This window comes from Erpetoichthys calabaricus, chromosome 15 (assembly GCF_900747795.2).
Source record: "Erpetoichthys calabaricus chromosome 15, fErpCal1.3, whole genome shotgun sequence".
Lineage (NCBI taxonomy): Eukaryota > Metazoa > Chordata > Cladistia > Polypteriformes > Polypteridae > Erpetoichthys > Erpetoichthys calabaricus.
Genome location: NC_041408.2, coordinates 48,903,787 through 48,921,836, shown reverse-complemented (window position 1 = coordinate 48,921,836; position 18,050 = coordinate 48,903,787). Strand labels below are relative to the sequence as shown.

Here is an 18,050-nt window from a genome sequence, read left to right as displayed (position 1 = left end):
TCAACAGTATTTTCAATTTTTAGTAAGTACTTTAAACATATTGACCCTATGAATTTAACCTCCTTAGTGTTAGACCCGAGTGTTACTCAGGCTGTGAAAACCGTGCTAAAAGCGTTAGTCCCGAGTGTCACTCGGGTAACTGTACAGATGCGTCTTGCATAAGCGTTAGTACCGAGAATCACTCAGGCTGTAAAAGTGCTCTCAGTGCTGCCATTCTTTGGAGAAATTATGTCAGAGTGTAGGCTTTCACTAAGTATCTGTACTTTACCAACAATGAAGGCTTTGATGAGAATACCCATCCAGCACCCAAAATGAAGAAAAGTTGGGAGATATACCAGGCAATTGTAGTAAAATTTTGGAGCATTTACATTCCGGACTGCGATGTCAACATCAATTAAAGTCTCGTGGCTTATAAAGGGCAGACTATCATGGATACAATACATCGTGTCAGAAAGAGCAAGATTTGGCATAAAACTTAACAAGCTTTGTAAATCTAAAATGGGATTCATTTGGAATTTGGTTCTGTATACAGGTAAAGGGACAATGTTTAATCCGAAATACAATCAGTACAGCATTGCTACGTCATCGGTGCTGACTTTGACAGATGCTCTGCTGGATCAAGGTTACTGTGTAACCATGGGCAAATTTTATACTTCACCAGAGCTATCTGACATCTTGCTGCAAAGAAAAATTGATGTATATGGAATACTACATCCTAACCATTGTGGCATGCATAAAGACTTTGGCAGAGCTAAATTACAGCGAGGTACATCTGTATCTCATGCAAACTTTATATGTCAGGTTGTAGAACAAATCATTGCGGCATATCCACTGTCCAAACTAAACATATAAAACAAATAAGGAACTCAATTTAACAAAAAAAAATAATAAAAGTAGGCCTATCACATTCACATTTTAAGTAAAAGAAAAAACAGAACCATTTGAATAAAACTAAAAAGTGCATCCCTTTACAAAGGTCCCATCAGAAAAGGTTTTGTTTTGCCCCAAAATCCACGCTACTTTAACTTAACATTCATTTGCACCATTTTGGGCTGTACATGAATATGAGAGGATTCTGGTGCATCTGTCATAGTGAGATCTCAGATCTGTTATTTTACATGCCCTCATTTTTCACTGCTCCAGATATGTTTGGCAAACAATCCATGCTTTCTCTCATAGTGGGCAATTCACATTGCTACAATTTACTGAAGTTACAGTTTCAGAACACATGAGACAAACTGGTTATGAACTACGTGCAGGAACAATGAACATATATTGGTTTGTTCATTCATCTTTAAAATTTCAGTTTTCTCCGTCTACTTTCCTTTTTTTGGAACAAGCCATGCTCCCTGTTACCATTTTTTTTGTTATTTCCTTTTGTGGCATCCGCATGTTTTAACCATTCACTGTAACAATCGCACTGAGTTGCTCTCCGTTGAGTGACACGAATGTGCACGCACACCTCAAGAAGGGAGGAAAAAAAAAATGATTGCATGAATGTTATCAGTCATTCTCATTTAAGGGACTACACTGAGAGGAAAACCTGACTCCATGAAACACTCCTTGTACACACATTTTCTTTATTCCATAAGCTGCTTTCAAAAATGTTGTCGATTTTTGGAATTTGCCAGTAAATAACTGGGTAAAAGTCATTATGAGTAAGCAAAACAGTGTAAGGCTACCTGAATTTTTTTCTCAAACAATTAAGAACGTAAGTTTGTTTCATAAAGTAGGCTAAATAAAAAATATCTGTAAATTGAACAAATTCAGATGCAATACAGCTATATTCAGTCATAACAAGGTCCACTTTCAATGGCTGCGACTGTGCATTTAAGTCCTACACTTAATCATGTCTGCTACAGATGGAAAAATGTTTTGGTTTCCCATCATGGGAGTAAATGGACAGCAAGCTTTATACAGTAAATGATACAGTATACATGTTTCATTCATCTTACAGAGTTTTGTTTGTTGCTTAAGTGTGTTTTGTGATGTGAAGACATTGTGTCAGAAATGTACTAGAGGTCCAGTACTAGATGACTGGCTGCCTAAGAATAATTAATAAATGGTGTCTGACTGCCTAAATTGCAGATTCTTACCAGAAAAAAAATGTGCAACTCACTTTATCATGATTAAAGTCAGAAAGCACCGCATGGATCTTCTCGGAAGCCAACCTGCAAGTATAAAAGTGAATATATACTGTATATAAATAAATATTTTTGCATTTTAATACCTATACAGTACTCTTTGTACTGGCTCCAGGTTAATGACAAAATAAAAATAAAAACATTACAGTATGTACAATAAAAATTTACAATAACAACTAGTGACTGTAATTTTAGCATACTATTTTGAAACCCTTCTAATTCAATTGTGGGAGCCAATGCCTACCTGGCAGAATTTGGCTAAGACCAGGAAGCAAATCCAAACAGGGTGCCAGTTCATTTAAAATCTCTGTTATGTGCTCTCCCACACTAACATAGGGCCAATACCAAATTGCCAATTAATGACACACACACACAGGTATTTGTAGTGCGAGGAAGACTAATGTATCTGCCAAAAACCCCCCTTGCACCACCAGTGCACACAAGTAAACTGAATACAGACAGCACTACATCATGATGCAGCTGCCTACTGATAAGTATTTTGACCATGGCAATTGCAAATTCTGATTACATATTAAAGAAAGTTTAATATTTATTTTTATTAACAGTTATTCATTTAAATATAATTATGTGAAATTAATCTTGAAATATCAAGCAAAATGTAAAGGAAACCTACATAAAAAACTGAGACAATAAGATTAATTTACTAATTGATTAACCCTAACATCATAATGCAATCATTTTCTCACTCATCTTCTTATGACAAATTGAAACTGGTTCAATATAAATTTCACACAAACATTATTGTTTTCTGTGGGGAAAAAAATAATAGATACATAGAATAAGTTATCAGGTAGTATCATAGATAAAGATATTTGGGGAACCTTTAAACTTGACTTCTCAGGGAAGTTCACTTGGAAATTTAAGTAAATAGATTTGATATGTTTTGCAGGGCTAAATGGCCAGTTCTTCTTTTCAAAACTTTTTTTAAAATGTCCTAATTAATTTTGCAATATTTGTGACACACAAAGGCAAGCAGGCATTTTAATTGATAATTATTTCATTTTTTTAATTTTTTTTTTCATCATCATCATTGATAATTATATGTCACAAAATTGCTGTTAAAACCCATGTATATCATGATCCTATTTTTCATATAACAAATAGCTTTAAAAATAAAATATATAATGTGAAGACAAAACAAGAGTTTTTAAAAACAAAAATGGATATTCACTTTCAAATAATTCAATTTGGATAAAACTTAACATGTCTGAAAAAGCTGAACTAAACTATATAAAATAAAATTATCTGTGCAACTGTAAGACTGATTTTTCAGGTGAATTTGTTCTCTTAACTTACTGGCCAGCAAGCTCCACCATTTCTGGAACAACAGCAAACAACTTTTGGGGAGTTCGTTTTGATAAACCATGATCATTTGCCAGCTGCAGGATACCTTGAATGATCTGCTGTGTCTGTTTGACTCCAACTTTAATAGCATGGCAAAAATCCTGTTGAAGTACATTTTCTGCTGAAGCTTCCAACATAACTTTAACACAAGAATAAAGAGCATACACAAAAGATTACTCACAAAGAAACTCAATAATAAAGGCACACATTCTTTATATTGTATTAGAAAAGCAAAATACTAAGGATTACATTTTACAGAAAGAGTTTTCAAATGCAAGGAATCAATATATACACATTTATTAATAGTCACCATTTTCAAAGCACTACAAGATGTCAAAACTTGAAATTGAATGGTGTAATTAGGCAGTTTTAAAGTCTGGATGGGATACACAATTTTTTTTCCAGGTACAGTAATATTGTCATCCTGAAATTGTTTCAGTTTTTAGGAATCTCTTAATTTTATTAACTTCAAGTTCATTCCCCACTAGTAAACAGGCACAGTTACTCTAACTATAAAGTACCTGGGGTGCAGTTCACTACTGGAAGAACTACAATAAATAGGTTTATAAAATTAAGTAACATTACCATAAAAAGGAGCCTTATGTGTATATTATAGCACTTGACATTTTAAGACATATTCCTATTAAGCCCATACAGGACATAATTATTCTCATAACCACACTGGACAAATTCAGAGCCTCCAATTAGGCAAACTAAACACACATGTCTGGAAAGAAAATTAAAGTAGCCAAAGAACACTCACACTGAAAGAAAACATGTAAACCTCATACAAACAATGACTGAGTTAGGATTCAGTCCCAGTTTTCTTGAGCTGTGAGACAATAGCATAAATCACTATAGCACCATGGCCAAATGAAAGGTTTTGTATTAAGATAAAACATTTAAGCTTAAAATGTATGTAGTATGCTTACCGACTTGATTATGAGCTGAGCCAGTAACCACCAGGTTAAGAGAGCTTGATGCCATTTCCTTCCTTGTCGGATTAATCACAAACTCTCCATTAATAAGACCAACCCGCACAGCACCTAAACATGAATTGCCAAAATAAATAAATAAACATTTTTTTTTTTTTGCCAAAATTGCATTTTAGACAGAACACACATTTCTGTTTAAGAAATGTAGGCTACTTGGCTTAAATGTTAAAGTATAGACACATTTTAATTGGAACTGGCGTGTGCTCTGAACTGAAAATGAGAAAATGACTAATCACTAAAACACAAAAATGGTAGAAAAATCACAGGTCACCATAATAAAATAAATAAATTTGTTTAAAAAAAAAAACATGGCACTGACGAAAAGATACCTCTTTGCATTAATCAAATTCATTAACCAGAAGGGCTAGGTTCATCTAAATATTCTGTACTTTTTTGTATTTTATTAAAAACGAAAGCTGTTCAAACTTTCCTATTATAGTCTTAATTTTCAAAGCTAATCTTTCATAACTCTGAAATAATAAAATACACATTAAATTGTCCGGATAATATGGCAGGTATATTATTTATACTTTTAAAAGACTAAGTTAGCTACTTTGCAAAGAAATTATTATTTAAACTTTATGACACTAATTGGATGCAAAGTTGTTTAAGGGTACCATGTTAATTTATGTTGAAAACAAAAAAAAGAAAAGTGAATAAAATCAGTGGCGGTGCTAGATTGACTTTGAGGGATGCACAAACTTCATGTTTCGAAAGCAAAACCAGTTCAAGTAAGAAGGAAATCCAGATATAGTAAAAGCATGGGCATTCCTAGCCAGCAAAATTTAAAGAGAAAAAAATAAATTATGCTGCATCCTAGGACTATTCCCTGTATAAAGCAATGCCTGTTTAATTGTTTGAACATTCAATAGGAACAGCATCCTAATATAGTGAAATGTAATTGTTCCAGAAAATGACAGACATTTTGCAGAGATGTGTATAGGCAAAGAACATTTTAGTGCTGTCAACGAGGTAGACGAGGTCCTGCAAGAGGAGTTCTTGCATCCAGACCCACTGTGTTCAAGCATAAGGTGTGAAATAAGCTTTAAAAAAAAGTGAGATATTTTTACCAAACTGAAACAAACTCCAGAGAGATCAATTTGTTAAGTGTACACTCAAATCTAAATAAAATAACATATTTTAAAAAAAACAATAAAATAAATACAATAATGTAATGATGGTAAACAGGCTAGCTGACAAATAATACATTTTTTTAAAATAAAAATAAAAAAGAATCACACTAGGAGGAGACAGAAAAAAACACGAAATCCTCAAATAGCAAAAAATAATCCATTACAGTTAACAGAATGCATTTTAATATACTTGCAAAAAAACTATAATTTATTCATAGACAATATCCGATAAATGCTAGAACAACATTCTCATAAATCCGTATTTTCATAAATCTCCTCTCAGAACTGCAACTAATTAGATTAAATATCAAGTAGCAAAAGATACACAAACTGCAAAAATCATTGCTTTGAAAGAGAGCTGTGTTCTTCATCACCTTCAAGAACAGTAAATGAAAAATGGCATAAAAGTGTAATGAAGGCCGTGTTACATTAGGCTGTCATACACCCTACAAAAAACAAACTTATTTTTGTTGAGGTATGAAATCTGCAGACATGCATTAATAGGACCACACATGATTAATAAACCTGAACAGCTCAAATTACTTTTATTGTTTAAGAAAAAACATAAATAATCTACTTTTAACAGCAATATAACACTGATAATAACAAGCAATAGCTATTCTAATTTTTCCTACTGCGTCTTATACTACACAATAAAACTGAAAAAAATAGAACGACAGCTCTATACTCACCAACCGGTCCATTCCATGGAATGTCTGACAGTGTAAGGGCAGCTGAGGCTATTATTACAAATAAAAAACATAAAAATATATCACGTTATTTTATTAGAAAGTGAGATTTGTTTCTGTATTTTAGAAGATTGTCATGAATCAAGTAAACAATGGGATGTACAGATATTAAACTGAATGTTTTCCTCTTTAGTACATTTAATAAAGTAATGAATAATGATGAGCGAACTTTGTTCAAATTACTTTGCCATGAGTTTGGCAAAATCGCAAAGATGTTTGGAAACTTAGCCAAACTAGGCAAAATGCATTGAAGTTAATCAGGAAGGAGGAACTAAGCTAGTTTTCAGAAGATTATAATGGTGCAATGGTCTTTTAAATGTCCATGAAGTCTAGGGCTGCATTTTTCAGCTATGCTGGACCAGTTATTGTGGTCAATTACAAATTACAAGAAATAGCCACAAACTAGCAATAAATTAAAAAATATACATATCAATATAACTGTGCTCCTTTAACCGCCACCTTATCGTGGTGGAGGGGTTTGGGTGTCCCAATGATCCTAGGAGCTCTGTTGTCCGGGGCTTTATGCCCCTGGTAGGGCCACCCAAGGCAAACTGGTCCTAGGTGAGGGATGAGACAAAGAGCGGTTAAACAAAACCTCCTATGATGAAAAACAATTTTGGACGGCGTTTTCCCTTGCCCGGACACGGGTCACCGGGGCCCCACTCTGGAGCCAGGCCTAGAGGTGGGGCTCGATGGCGAGCGCCTGGTGGCCGGGCCTGCACCCATGGGGCTCGGCCGGGCACAGCCTGAAGAGGCAACGTGGGTCCCCCTTCCCATGGGCTCACCACCTATGGGAGGGGCCAAGGAGGTCGGGTGCAGTGTGAGTTGGGTGGTGGCCGAAGGCAGGGACCTTGGCGGTCCGATCCTCGGCTACAGAAGCTGGCTCTTGGGACGTGGAATGTCACCTCTCTGAAGGGGAAGGAGCCTGACCTTGTGAGCGAAGTTGAGAGGTTCCGGCTAGATATAGTCGGACTCACCTCGACGCACAGCTTGGACTCTGGAACCAATCTCCTTGAGAGGGGCTGGACTCTGTACCACTCTGGAGTTGCCCCCGGTGAGAGGCGCCAAGCGGGTGTGGGTATACTTATTGCCCCCCAACTTGGAGCCTGTACATTGGGGTTTACCCCGGTGGACGAGAGGGTAGCCTCCCTTCGCCTTCGGGTGGGAGGACGGTTCCTAACTGTTGTTTGTGCGTATGCACCGAACAGCAGTTCAGAGTACCTACCCTTTTTGGAGTCCCTGGAGGGGGTGCTAGAGGGCATACCTTCTGGGGACTCCCTCGTTCTGCTGGGAGACTTCAATGCTCACGTGGGCAATGACAGTGAGACCTGGAAGGGCGTGATTAGGAGGAATGGCCCCCCCAATCTGAACCTGAGCGGTGTTTTGTTATTGGACTTCTGTGCTCGTCACGGATTGTCCATAACGAACACCATGTTCAAGCATAGGGGTGTTCATATGTGCACTTGGCACCAGGACACCCTAAGCCTCAGTTCGATGATCGACTTTGTGGTCGTGTCGTCAGACTTGCGGCCACATGTCTTGGACACTCTGGTGAAGAGAGGGGCGGAGCTGTCAACTGATCACCACCTGGTGGTGAGTTGGCTTCGATGGTGGGGGAGGATGCCGGTCAGGCGTGGTAGGCCCAAACGTGTTGTGAGGGTCTGCTGGGAACGTCTGGCAGAGCCCCCTGTCAGAAGTAGCTTCAACTCCCACCTCCGGCAGAACTTCAACCACATCCCGAGGGAGGTGGGGGACATTGAGTCCGAATGGGCCATGTTCCGTGCCTCTATTGTTAAGGCAGCTGACCGGAGCTGTGGCCGTAAGGTGGTCGGTGCCTGTCGTGGCGGCAATCCCCGAACCCATTGGTGGACACCGGTGGTGAAGGATGCCATCAAGCTGAAGAAGGAGTCCTACAGGACCCTTTTGTCCTGTGGGACCCTGGAGGCAGCTGATAGGTACCGGCAGGCCAAGCGGAATGCGGCTTTGGTGGTTGCTGAGGCAAAAACTCAGGCGTGGGAGGAGTTTGGGGAGGCCATGGAGAACGACTTTCGGACGGCTTCGAGGAGATTCTGGTCCACCATCCGGTGTCTCAGGAAGGGGAAGCAGTGCAGTGTCAACACTGTATATGGTGGGGATGGTGCGCTGCTGACCTCGACTCGGGACGTTGTGGGTCGGTGGGGGGAGTACTTCGAAGACCTCCTCAATCCCATTAACATGCCTTCCAATGAGGAAGCAGAGCCTGGGGACTCAGAGGTGGGCTCTCACATCTCTGGGACTGAGGTCACCGAGGTGGTCAAAAAACTCCTTGGTGGCAGGGCCCCGGGGATGGATGAAATACGCCCGGAGTTCCTCAAGGCTCTGGATGTTGTAGGACTGTCTTGGTTGACACGCCTCTGCAACATCGCATGGACATCAGGGACAGTGCCTCTGGATTGGCAGACCGGGGTGGTAGTCCCCCTCTTTAAGAAGGGGGATCGGAGGGTGTGTTCCAACTACAGAGGGATCACACTCCTCAGCCTCCCTGGAAAAGTCTATTCAGGGGTCCTGGAGAGGAGGGTCCGTCGGATAGTCGAGCCTCGGATTCAGGAGGAACAGTGTGGTTTTCGTCCTGGTCGCGGAACAGTGGACCAGCTCTATACCCTTAGCAGGGTCCTGGAGGGTGCATGGGAGTTTGCCCAACCAGTCTACATGTGTTTTGTGGACTTGGAAAAGGCATTCGACCGTGTCCCTCGGGGAATCCTGTGGGGGGTACTCCGAGAGTATGGGGTACCGGCCCCCGTGATAAGGGCTGTTCGGTCCATGTACGATCGGTGCCAGAGCTTGGTCCGCATTGCCGGCAGTAAGTCAAACCCATTTCCAGTGAGAGTTGGACTCCGCCAGGGCTGCCCTTTGTCACCGATTCTGTTCATAACTTTTATGGACAGAATTTCTAGGCGCAGCCAGGGCGTTGAGGGGGTCCGGTTTGGTGGGCTCAGGATTGGGTCACTGCTTTTTGCAGATGATTTTGTCCTGTTTGCTTCATCAGGCCGTGATCTTCAGCTCTCTCTGGATCGGTTCGCAGCCGAGTGTGAAGCGGCTGGGATGAGAATCAGCACCTCCAAATCCGAGACCATGGTCCTCAGCCAGAAAAGGGTGGAGTGCCCTCTCAGGGTTGGTAGCGAGATCCTGCCCCAAGTGGAGGAGTTCAAGTATCTCGGGGTCTTGTTCACGAGTGAGGGAAGAATGGAGCGTGAGATCGACAGGCGGATCAGTGCGGCATCCGCAGTAATGCGGGCGCTGCATCGGTCTGTCGTGGTGAAAAAGGAGCTGAGCTGCAAGGCGAAGCTCTCAATTTACCAGTCGATCTATGTTCCTACCCTCACCTATGGTCATGAGCTATGGGTAGTGACCGAAAGAACGAGATCGCGAATACAAGAGGCTGAAATGAGTTTCCTCTGCAGGGTGTCTGGGCTTTCCCTTAAAGATAGGGTGAGAAGCTCAGTCATCCGGGAGGGGCTCAGAGTAGAGCCGCTGCTCCTCCGCATCGAGAGGAGTCAGATGAGGTGGCTCGGGCATCTGATCAGGATGCCTCCTGGACGCCTCCCTGGTGAGGTGTTCCGGGCATGTCTAACCGGGAGGAGGCCCCGGGGAAGACCCAGGACACGTTGGAGGGACTATGTCTCTCGACTGGCCTGGGAACGCCTTGGGATTCTCCCGGAAGAGCTAGAAGAATTGGCCGGGGAGAGGGAAGTCTGGGCATCTCTGCTCAAGCTGCTGCCCCCGCGACCCGACCTCGGATAAGCGGGAGACAATGGATGGATGGATGGATGGATAACTGTGCTCATGTAGTTCTAATATTTGGAGCACTGATTGACCCTGCCACAAACTGGGTAGCGCAAGTCAATCTTGGAATCTCAGCAGCCATGCTCCAAATTCCTATAAGAGAACGCGATGCAGAGCCAAGTCAAAACAAACTTTAAACCCTGTGAAATAATAGCAAAAGATTTATTACTATTTACACATCCTTTTCTTCTTTTTTGATGGAAAATAGAAGTGCTAAGCATCTGCACAAATAGATCATACACAGCTGGCATGTCTTTTTTTTAGGGACCAGGTCATCTATGTGAACGAGGAATGGTGTAAAAAGGAGCATATTACAGTTATAACTACAGTTTATAATTCAGACAATGAAATTCTGACTGTGTTATTTACTCAGAGAAGTTACGACATCCTTATGAATGTGTCATCTGTCTGCAAATGGGGACTCACAATACAAAATTGATTCACTCAGTCCCTAAGGCTCCAGAAAGTGCGTCTGCTGTGGTCAACATCCTGCATTGTTCCTGTTCCAAAGAAGGAAGGCACCTCTTCACTTAATGACTACAGACCAGTGGTACTTAAATCTCATATCATGAATACCTTTGAAAGGCTGCTCCTGGACCATATGAGTCATATTGCAATGTAACATTTAAGCCCACTGCAGTTTGGTTTATGAACAAAGACTGAAGTGGAGGATACAATTATCTATCTGCTCCACAAGGTTTATTCTCACCTGGACAAAGCTGGCAGCATTGTGAGGATTATGTTTTTTAGTACAGTGCCTTTAGTACCATCCAGTCATCCCTGTTAAAAGGTAAGCTCAGAGATATGCAGGTGGATGAGCCTGTGGTGTCCTGGATAATGGACTATCTGTCTGGCACATCACAGTTTATGAGGCTCAAGGACTGTGTCTCGGATGTTGATGTGAGCAACATTGGAGCACCACAAAGAACAGTCCCGTCTTTTTCTCGCTTTACTCTGTACACCTCAGACTATAAATATAACACCAAGTCATGTGACTTGTAATGATTCTCATATGATTCTGCACATATGGGGTGTATCGATATGGTGGATGAGAAAGAGTGTAGAAGCCAGGTGGAGAACGTTGTTTCTTGGTGCAGAAAGAATTCTCTGCAACATTTAACACCAGCAAGCCAAGCAACTGGTCATTGACTCTTCCCACACCAAAGAGCCTCTATGTCCAGTCACTATTCAGGGAATGAATGTAGAGGTAGTACACTCCTATGAGTACTTGGGAGTCCACATCGATGACAGATTAGATTGGTCTTGTAACAAAGATGAACTATGCAAGAAGGATCACAGCAAGCTTTATTTTTCTTAGGATAGTGTGTTCCTTTAATGTGTGTAGTGACATCCTTCACATATTCTATAACTCTGTGATGACCAGCGCAATTCTCTGTGCTGGGTCGATAATATTATTTCAAGAGAGGACCACCAAATCAAAAAGGGCAGGCTTAGTTACTGGGCGCACTCTGGAACCCATGGAGGTAATAGCGAAAAAGAGAATTAAAATGAAACCGAGTGCCATCATGAACAATGTTGTACATCCTCTTTCTGGCATACTGGCATTGGGTACTTTCATTCAACGAAATATTCAGCAGAACTGTGTCAAAAAACGCTACCGGGGCTCTTTTATTCCAACGGCAATATGCCTGCATAATGCGTTAATGTGGCTGTAACTGCCAAGTCAGATTTTTTTTTCTTTTTAGTCTTTCCAGTGTATGTTCAGACCATAGTGTGTGCAAAAGCCTAACATTTCAAGTTAATGTAAATGGTAAATTCACATAAGGCTTTGCTTAATTTGAACAGAATTTAGCTTTAACATATATAACGGAAGATTATGTTTTATCTCAAATGTTAATGGAATGCCCTTAATGTATAGCTATATCGCATTGTGACAATTGATTTTTGACACCTAGAAAAAAAAAACATGAACTGTTGGACAGAATGGTACAAAGGCACATAGTTTTCTGACCAGTATGTTAGCATTACCTACTTGTGGTCCTAGTACGTATGATAACATAAAGGAATTTTAAGAAATTTAACAAAGACATTTAAACCTTAAACAAAACATCATAGACAAGAAGTTTTTCTTTTCTTCTTGTTGTTTGTATTATTAATTTTCTTCTTTAATTTCTGGGTGAACTGTATGCTCTAATTTCACTAAAACTTTTAAAATGAAGACACTTAGACTGTAGAGTTTTTTGTGTACAAGTAACACTAATGCTGAAAAACCCTGGAAAACCTTTCTGGCAGCTGCATTTTGAACTATTTGGAAGCCCCTGACAAACGCAGCAACAGTATGTGTGTGTATATATATTTATCTATCTATTTATTTATTTATTTAACTAGTCATTTAGCCCGTTACAATAACGGGCGCTAGAACAGTAGTGCATAAACATTAGTAGGAACAGTCTATATTAAATGGCAAGGGACTTTGACCTCATTCTTTTTGTTGGTCGTATTTTTCTTTCTTTCAGCCTTTCTTTTGTTGATGTTTACTTGCTGAGCTTACTGTTCTTTGTGGGCTGCCGCCGTGTATTGTGACGCACTTAGTTCACACTAATCAGTTTATTAATTCTGTATCTCACCGAGGAATAGATCTAAGCATAAATTGAATTAAGGCAGATTTTCAGTTCACAGCATACTTTTTAAGATTGTCATGAGCAAAAACACATAAACAAAACTTATTTGAATGGTTAAAGTCATTTGGCTATTGGATGATTTAAAAGTAAATAATGGGCGCATCTGGACAAAGGATATACAGTAGTGCTGTGAGGATCATGTTCTTTGACTTTTCCAGCGTCTTCATCGCCATCCAGCCCCTAATGAGGGACAAGCTTTCCAGTACAGACCCTACTAAGGGACAAGCTGTCCAGGATTGGAGTGAACTCGCACCTGGTGAACTGGATTACAGATTACCTCACTGGTAGGCTTCAGGTTCTCAGACTGGGGAATTACACATCATAGGCTGTAATCAGTAGCACAGGAGCTCCACCGGGGGACTGTTCTTTCTCCTTTCTTCTTCACCCTGTACAAATCGTACTTTAGCTATAACTCAGGACATGGCACACATAGAAGTTCTCAGATGACACTGCCATTGTGGGGTGTTTCAGGGATGGACAATTGAAGAAGTACAGGGGTCTGGTGAGTGACTTTGAGGAATAGTGTCAGTCAAATCAATTGCTGTTGAATACTTCCAAAACCATGTAATGAGCCATTCGCAGTTTCACTGTCACTCCCGTGTGCACTTAGACATGCATGTCTTAAACACCACTGAGATCTATCTCCATTGAAGGGGTTGATGTGGAGTGGGTCAAGTCCTATAAATACCTTGGAGTGCAGCTGGATGACAGACTGGACTGGTTAGAGAACACAAAGGCTCTGTACAGTAAGAGGCAAAGCCGGCTCTGTTTTATGAGGAGGCTGGGCTCCTTTAATATACATAAGAAAATCCTGCAGATATTCTATCAGTCTGTGGTTGCCAATACAGTAATCCCACGCTACTTTGCGGTTCACTTTTCGCGGATTCACGACTTCGCAGATTTTATATGTAAGCATATCTAAATACATAACGCGGATTTTTCGCTGCTTCGCGGGTTTCTGCGGACAATGGGTCTTTTTACTTGCTTCCTCAGTTGGTTTGCCCAGTTGATTTCATACAAGAGATGCTATTGGCGGATGGCTGAGAAGCTACCCAATCAGAGCAAGCAGTTAAGTTCCTGTGTGCTGCTGATTGGCTCAGCGACGGAGTGTTGCATTAACCAGGAAGTCTCATCTCACTCATTCATCATTAATGTGCTAATGCTTCAGGGGCCGTGTCCAAGCACCAACAGAAGATGCAAATGATTGCAGAAAAGGTAAAAGTTTTGGATATGTTGAAGGAAGGGAACAGCTACACCGCTGCAGGACATCGATTCTTTTTATTTAAAAAGGAGGAAAAGCATATAAGATCTACGGCCGCAGTGTCCTTTAACCAGGGTGCAAAATGAGTTGCAAGTGGACATGATAAGGCAGTAGTCTGGATGGAATCTGCTTTAGGAATCTTTGCAACAAGGTCGACGACGTCATGACCGCCTACAAGCTGCTACTTGTACTTCGCTATACAGTAAGTGTAAACTTATCTACCGATTTCATATTGCTTAGCAGTTGTCCCTGTTTTTAATAGAGTAAATGGTGGGTTGTAAACAATACGGGGAGGGTTTAAAAACGTCCAAATACACGTTAAATAATTAAATAAATATAGTGTCCCTACTTCGCGGAAATTCAGTTATCGCGGTCGGCCTTGGAACCTATCTCCCGCGATAAGTGAGGGATTACTGTACTCTCTTCTATGCTGTGGTGTGCCGAGAGGTGGGTGGCTTGAAGAAGAGAGATGCTAAATGTATTGACAATCTGATCAGGTGAGCAGGATCTGTGCTTGGCATGGAAATATACTCTCTGGTGACACCAGTAGAGAGGAGGACACTATTCCAGCTGCTATCTTTTATGGACAATGAATATTAGCTACTATACACCACCATAATTAAGCAGAGGAATGTGTTTAGTGGTAGGCTGCTATCACAGAACTGCAGTACGGGCAGATACAAGAGATCTTTTGTCCTCAGAGCCATTAGACTCTAACTCTTCCCAGTAGGGGTGGTTGTGGTTGAGTTCTGGGCCTGATGTTCCTTCTCTGCTCTTGTGGGGACTAGACTACCTCATAAGCAATATTAGCTATGCACTACATCCGATATCTCATTACTTGGTCATCACTGTATAACCTTTTTCATAATGTGTCACTTTAAACATGTTACCCTATCAGCATAAGCCACATCACTTTATTTTATTTATTTTTAATATTATGTCACTTAGCATCTGTCACTTTAATATTATGTGACACCTGTCACTATGGTATTATATTATCTGCACAATTCCTAATGCACTGGCATTATTATACACACCATCTATATTACCTGTATTGGACTAAATGATTCAAACACCAGTGTACTGCGATTACATTTGGCAGCCTGTACTTACTAAGTGTTATTTGCATAGTGTGTACTTAAATGTGTAAATCTAACTTAGTATAATTCTTGGCTAGTGGTACTTAAAGTTCCCTCAGGATCAATAAAGTATCTATTTATCAATAAATCAAGATACAATTGAATAATGCAATGCTAAAGACATTCTAACAGCAGCACTGAAAGATAAATTAAATAAGCTATGAGAAAATTCTATTTGGCAAAATTAAGATTTTCTTACCTCCATTAATTGCTAATATATCAGGGTCATTGATGCCATCCACAGCTAAAAGATTACATGCTATCTAGAAATACCAGAAAAAAAAACAATTTTACACTTTGTATAAAACACTAGTTACACAAATATAAATATATGACTGAACAACTAGTAATGTGTTTATGTTTTTAAATTTAAAAATTAAGCTTCGCTAAATCATCTGACATCTTCATTTATCTTCCAGTTATACTAGTATGCTAAAGTTAGCATACTAAATCTGGTACTTCCATCTCTTAACATGTATTCCTATTGGATCCGAGTATATTTTCAAAATACACAAATCTGCCTAACACAATTTTTAAGAGAAATAAAACTTACTTGTGTTTCATAGAAATAGCCTGATGGGAAAAGTGGTCTTATTGATCGATCTAAAAGACAAACAAAATAAAGTTCATTTTCTTGTTTTAATATGCACATTATAAATGCGTTCAATAAACCTTTGAGAAACCAAGAAAACGATTGCACGCATCAAGCAACTGGATTTTAAGTATATATTTCATATTCATCACTTTAGCTTGGAATTCCAGAAATAGAGGACTCTGAATACTTGGAAGATTTCCATACAGAAGATATGTACAAATCCTGCCATTTAAAGACCCACTTAATCCAACTTTGAGTTCAGAGGACACTCACTCATATGGGGAAAATTTAAAGTCATCAAATAAGTTTACATGCACTTGACTGGGATGAATGAGAAAAAACAAAGTACCTGAAGGAAGAATCCCACAGAAAGAATGTGCAAACCTCACACAGACAGTGACCAGGCTAGAACTCACTCCAACCATACATTTAAATACATTAGATAATTTAAAAAAATGTTGCATGGCAGGAGTGTTAAAACACAAAATACTTTCCTCATAATAATCCAAAAAGACCTTCCTTCACTCTATGTAGAGCAGGTGGCCAGTTATCCTGTGGTTCAAAAAACAACTGCACACCAATTTCTGCTTTTACTTCATCCATTGTCTTCAGTTTGGATAATATGATTCAGAATATTTGATTGAGAACAATTTTTTAAAAAAATGCTATGATCTGTACACTATGTATTATGGTCAATAATATAGGACCATGATAACCTTACAGTAATGCTATAGTGGCTCACCTATCAGTCTGCTTTTAAGTATTTCATTTTCTGTTGAGCCGAGCTCCCGTCTGAGATAATTAGTAGGAATCCTTCCAGATGCTGCTGCTTTCTGTCGATAATCAACCTGAATTTTTTTTTTTGCAAAAATTTGACAGTTTAACAATAAAATAATAATAATAATAACCTATAGTCAAACAACCTACTAAAATATCATGACAGATACTTGAATACTTACAACTAAAGGCATAAACTGAGAAACTGATGATTTAGTTTTACTAACAGCTGTCACCATCACAGATGTTTCCCCTTGCTGGGTGAGAGAGAAAGCAAAGTTAATAATAAAAAAGCAACAGTGAATTCTTTGTTTTAGAGAGGTTTTATATATAGGCATTTTACTGTGCTTACTGAATAAATATCATCTTGTACACATTGCAGGCAGAGCTAGATCACATCCTCTAGGTGCATACTGTATTGTCAACGCTTTGCCTTAATGAATATTGGATACTTACTTATAAGCAGTTCAGGTGTTATGTTTCATGAAAAACCTATTTATACAATTTTCTTTGCATGTAAAAGCGATAAGCATTAAAGACAAAAAAAAAATTCCAATGATAAATTTTACATGACCAATTCTCACCTGTACAACTGCAGAACCATCTGCAAACCGAGCCAATTTTCCAGATGAAATCTCTATATTTCTGTAATATCAAAATAACATGTAATCTCTTATTTATAATGCTAGGTCGTTATTAAAAAGGGAAAAAACATTGCCAATGTAACAAATAAATGCATTTTATTACTTGTACTTTATTTTGGCTCTTTAACCAAAGACTTTTATCTCACCAAACTTATAAATGTACCACATTACCCTTACAATACATAAAAGAGTTTGAAAGGTACACTTATATTACAGTTTAATCTATTGTAAAATATAAGGCATATATTTAGTTGTTAAATTATTTAATGCCAAAACAAAATATGCTATAAATTACTTTATGCCAAAAGAAAATATGCTAAGTGTTTTTCATCATCAGAGTTCACCATTATTAAAGGTTTGACAATTCAAATCAATTCAATTCCATTCTATAAAGATTTATTGTCCCAAGAGTGAAATTTGGTTTGTCAGCAGGTTTAACAGAGAGACCACAAAAAGACATTAAAAACACATCACAAAAAACACAGACATTAAAATAAGGTGAGTACAAATAAATATAATATACCAGTGCGCACTTATGATGAAACCTTACTTCATACATATCTCTCTATTATAATAAAAAAACATCCTGGGACAAGACGAGACTTTTTAGCCTGGGACACGAAGTGACTTTTTCAGAGAGATACTTTCATGTCCCGTGAGACGAGACTTTGTGCCAAGAGATTTAACCACGCCCGGGGCTGGAAATAAAAGACAAACAGTACATGACAAAGCAGTACATCGCAAAGAATTCAAAGACGTTAGCGCAATACACATGCAGAGCAGG

The 18,050-nt window shown here is 39.4% G+C and overlaps 1 protein-coding gene across 1 annotated transcript in view; it reads right to left on the bottom strand.

Annotated features, from left to right (window-relative positions):
- LOC114665664 (polyribonucleotide nucleotidyltransferase 1, mitochondrial) overlaps positions 1–18,050 on the bottom strand; it is a 90,070-nt gene that overhangs the window by 58,531 nt on the left and 13,489 nt on the right. Inside the window, exons 2-10 of the mRNA XM_028820272.2 lie at positions 17,207–17,267; positions 16,805–16,879; positions 16,588–16,693; positions 15,804–15,853; positions 15,450–15,513; positions 6,330–6,377; positions 4,442–4,555; positions 3,462–3,648; positions 2,120–2,171 (exon numbers count right to left, since the gene is read on the bottom strand). Coding sequence (XP_028676105.2) covers positions 2,120–2,171; positions 3,462–3,648; positions 4,442–4,555; positions 6,330–6,377; positions 15,450–15,513; positions 15,804–15,853; positions 16,588–16,693; positions 16,805–16,879; positions 17,207–17,267 — 757 coding nt within the window. The remainder of the gene's footprint in view (positions 1–2,119; positions 2,172–3,461; positions 3,649–4,441; positions 4,556–6,329; positions 6,378–15,449; positions 15,514–15,803; positions 15,854–16,587; positions 16,694–16,804; positions 16,880–17,206; positions 17,268–18,050) is intronic.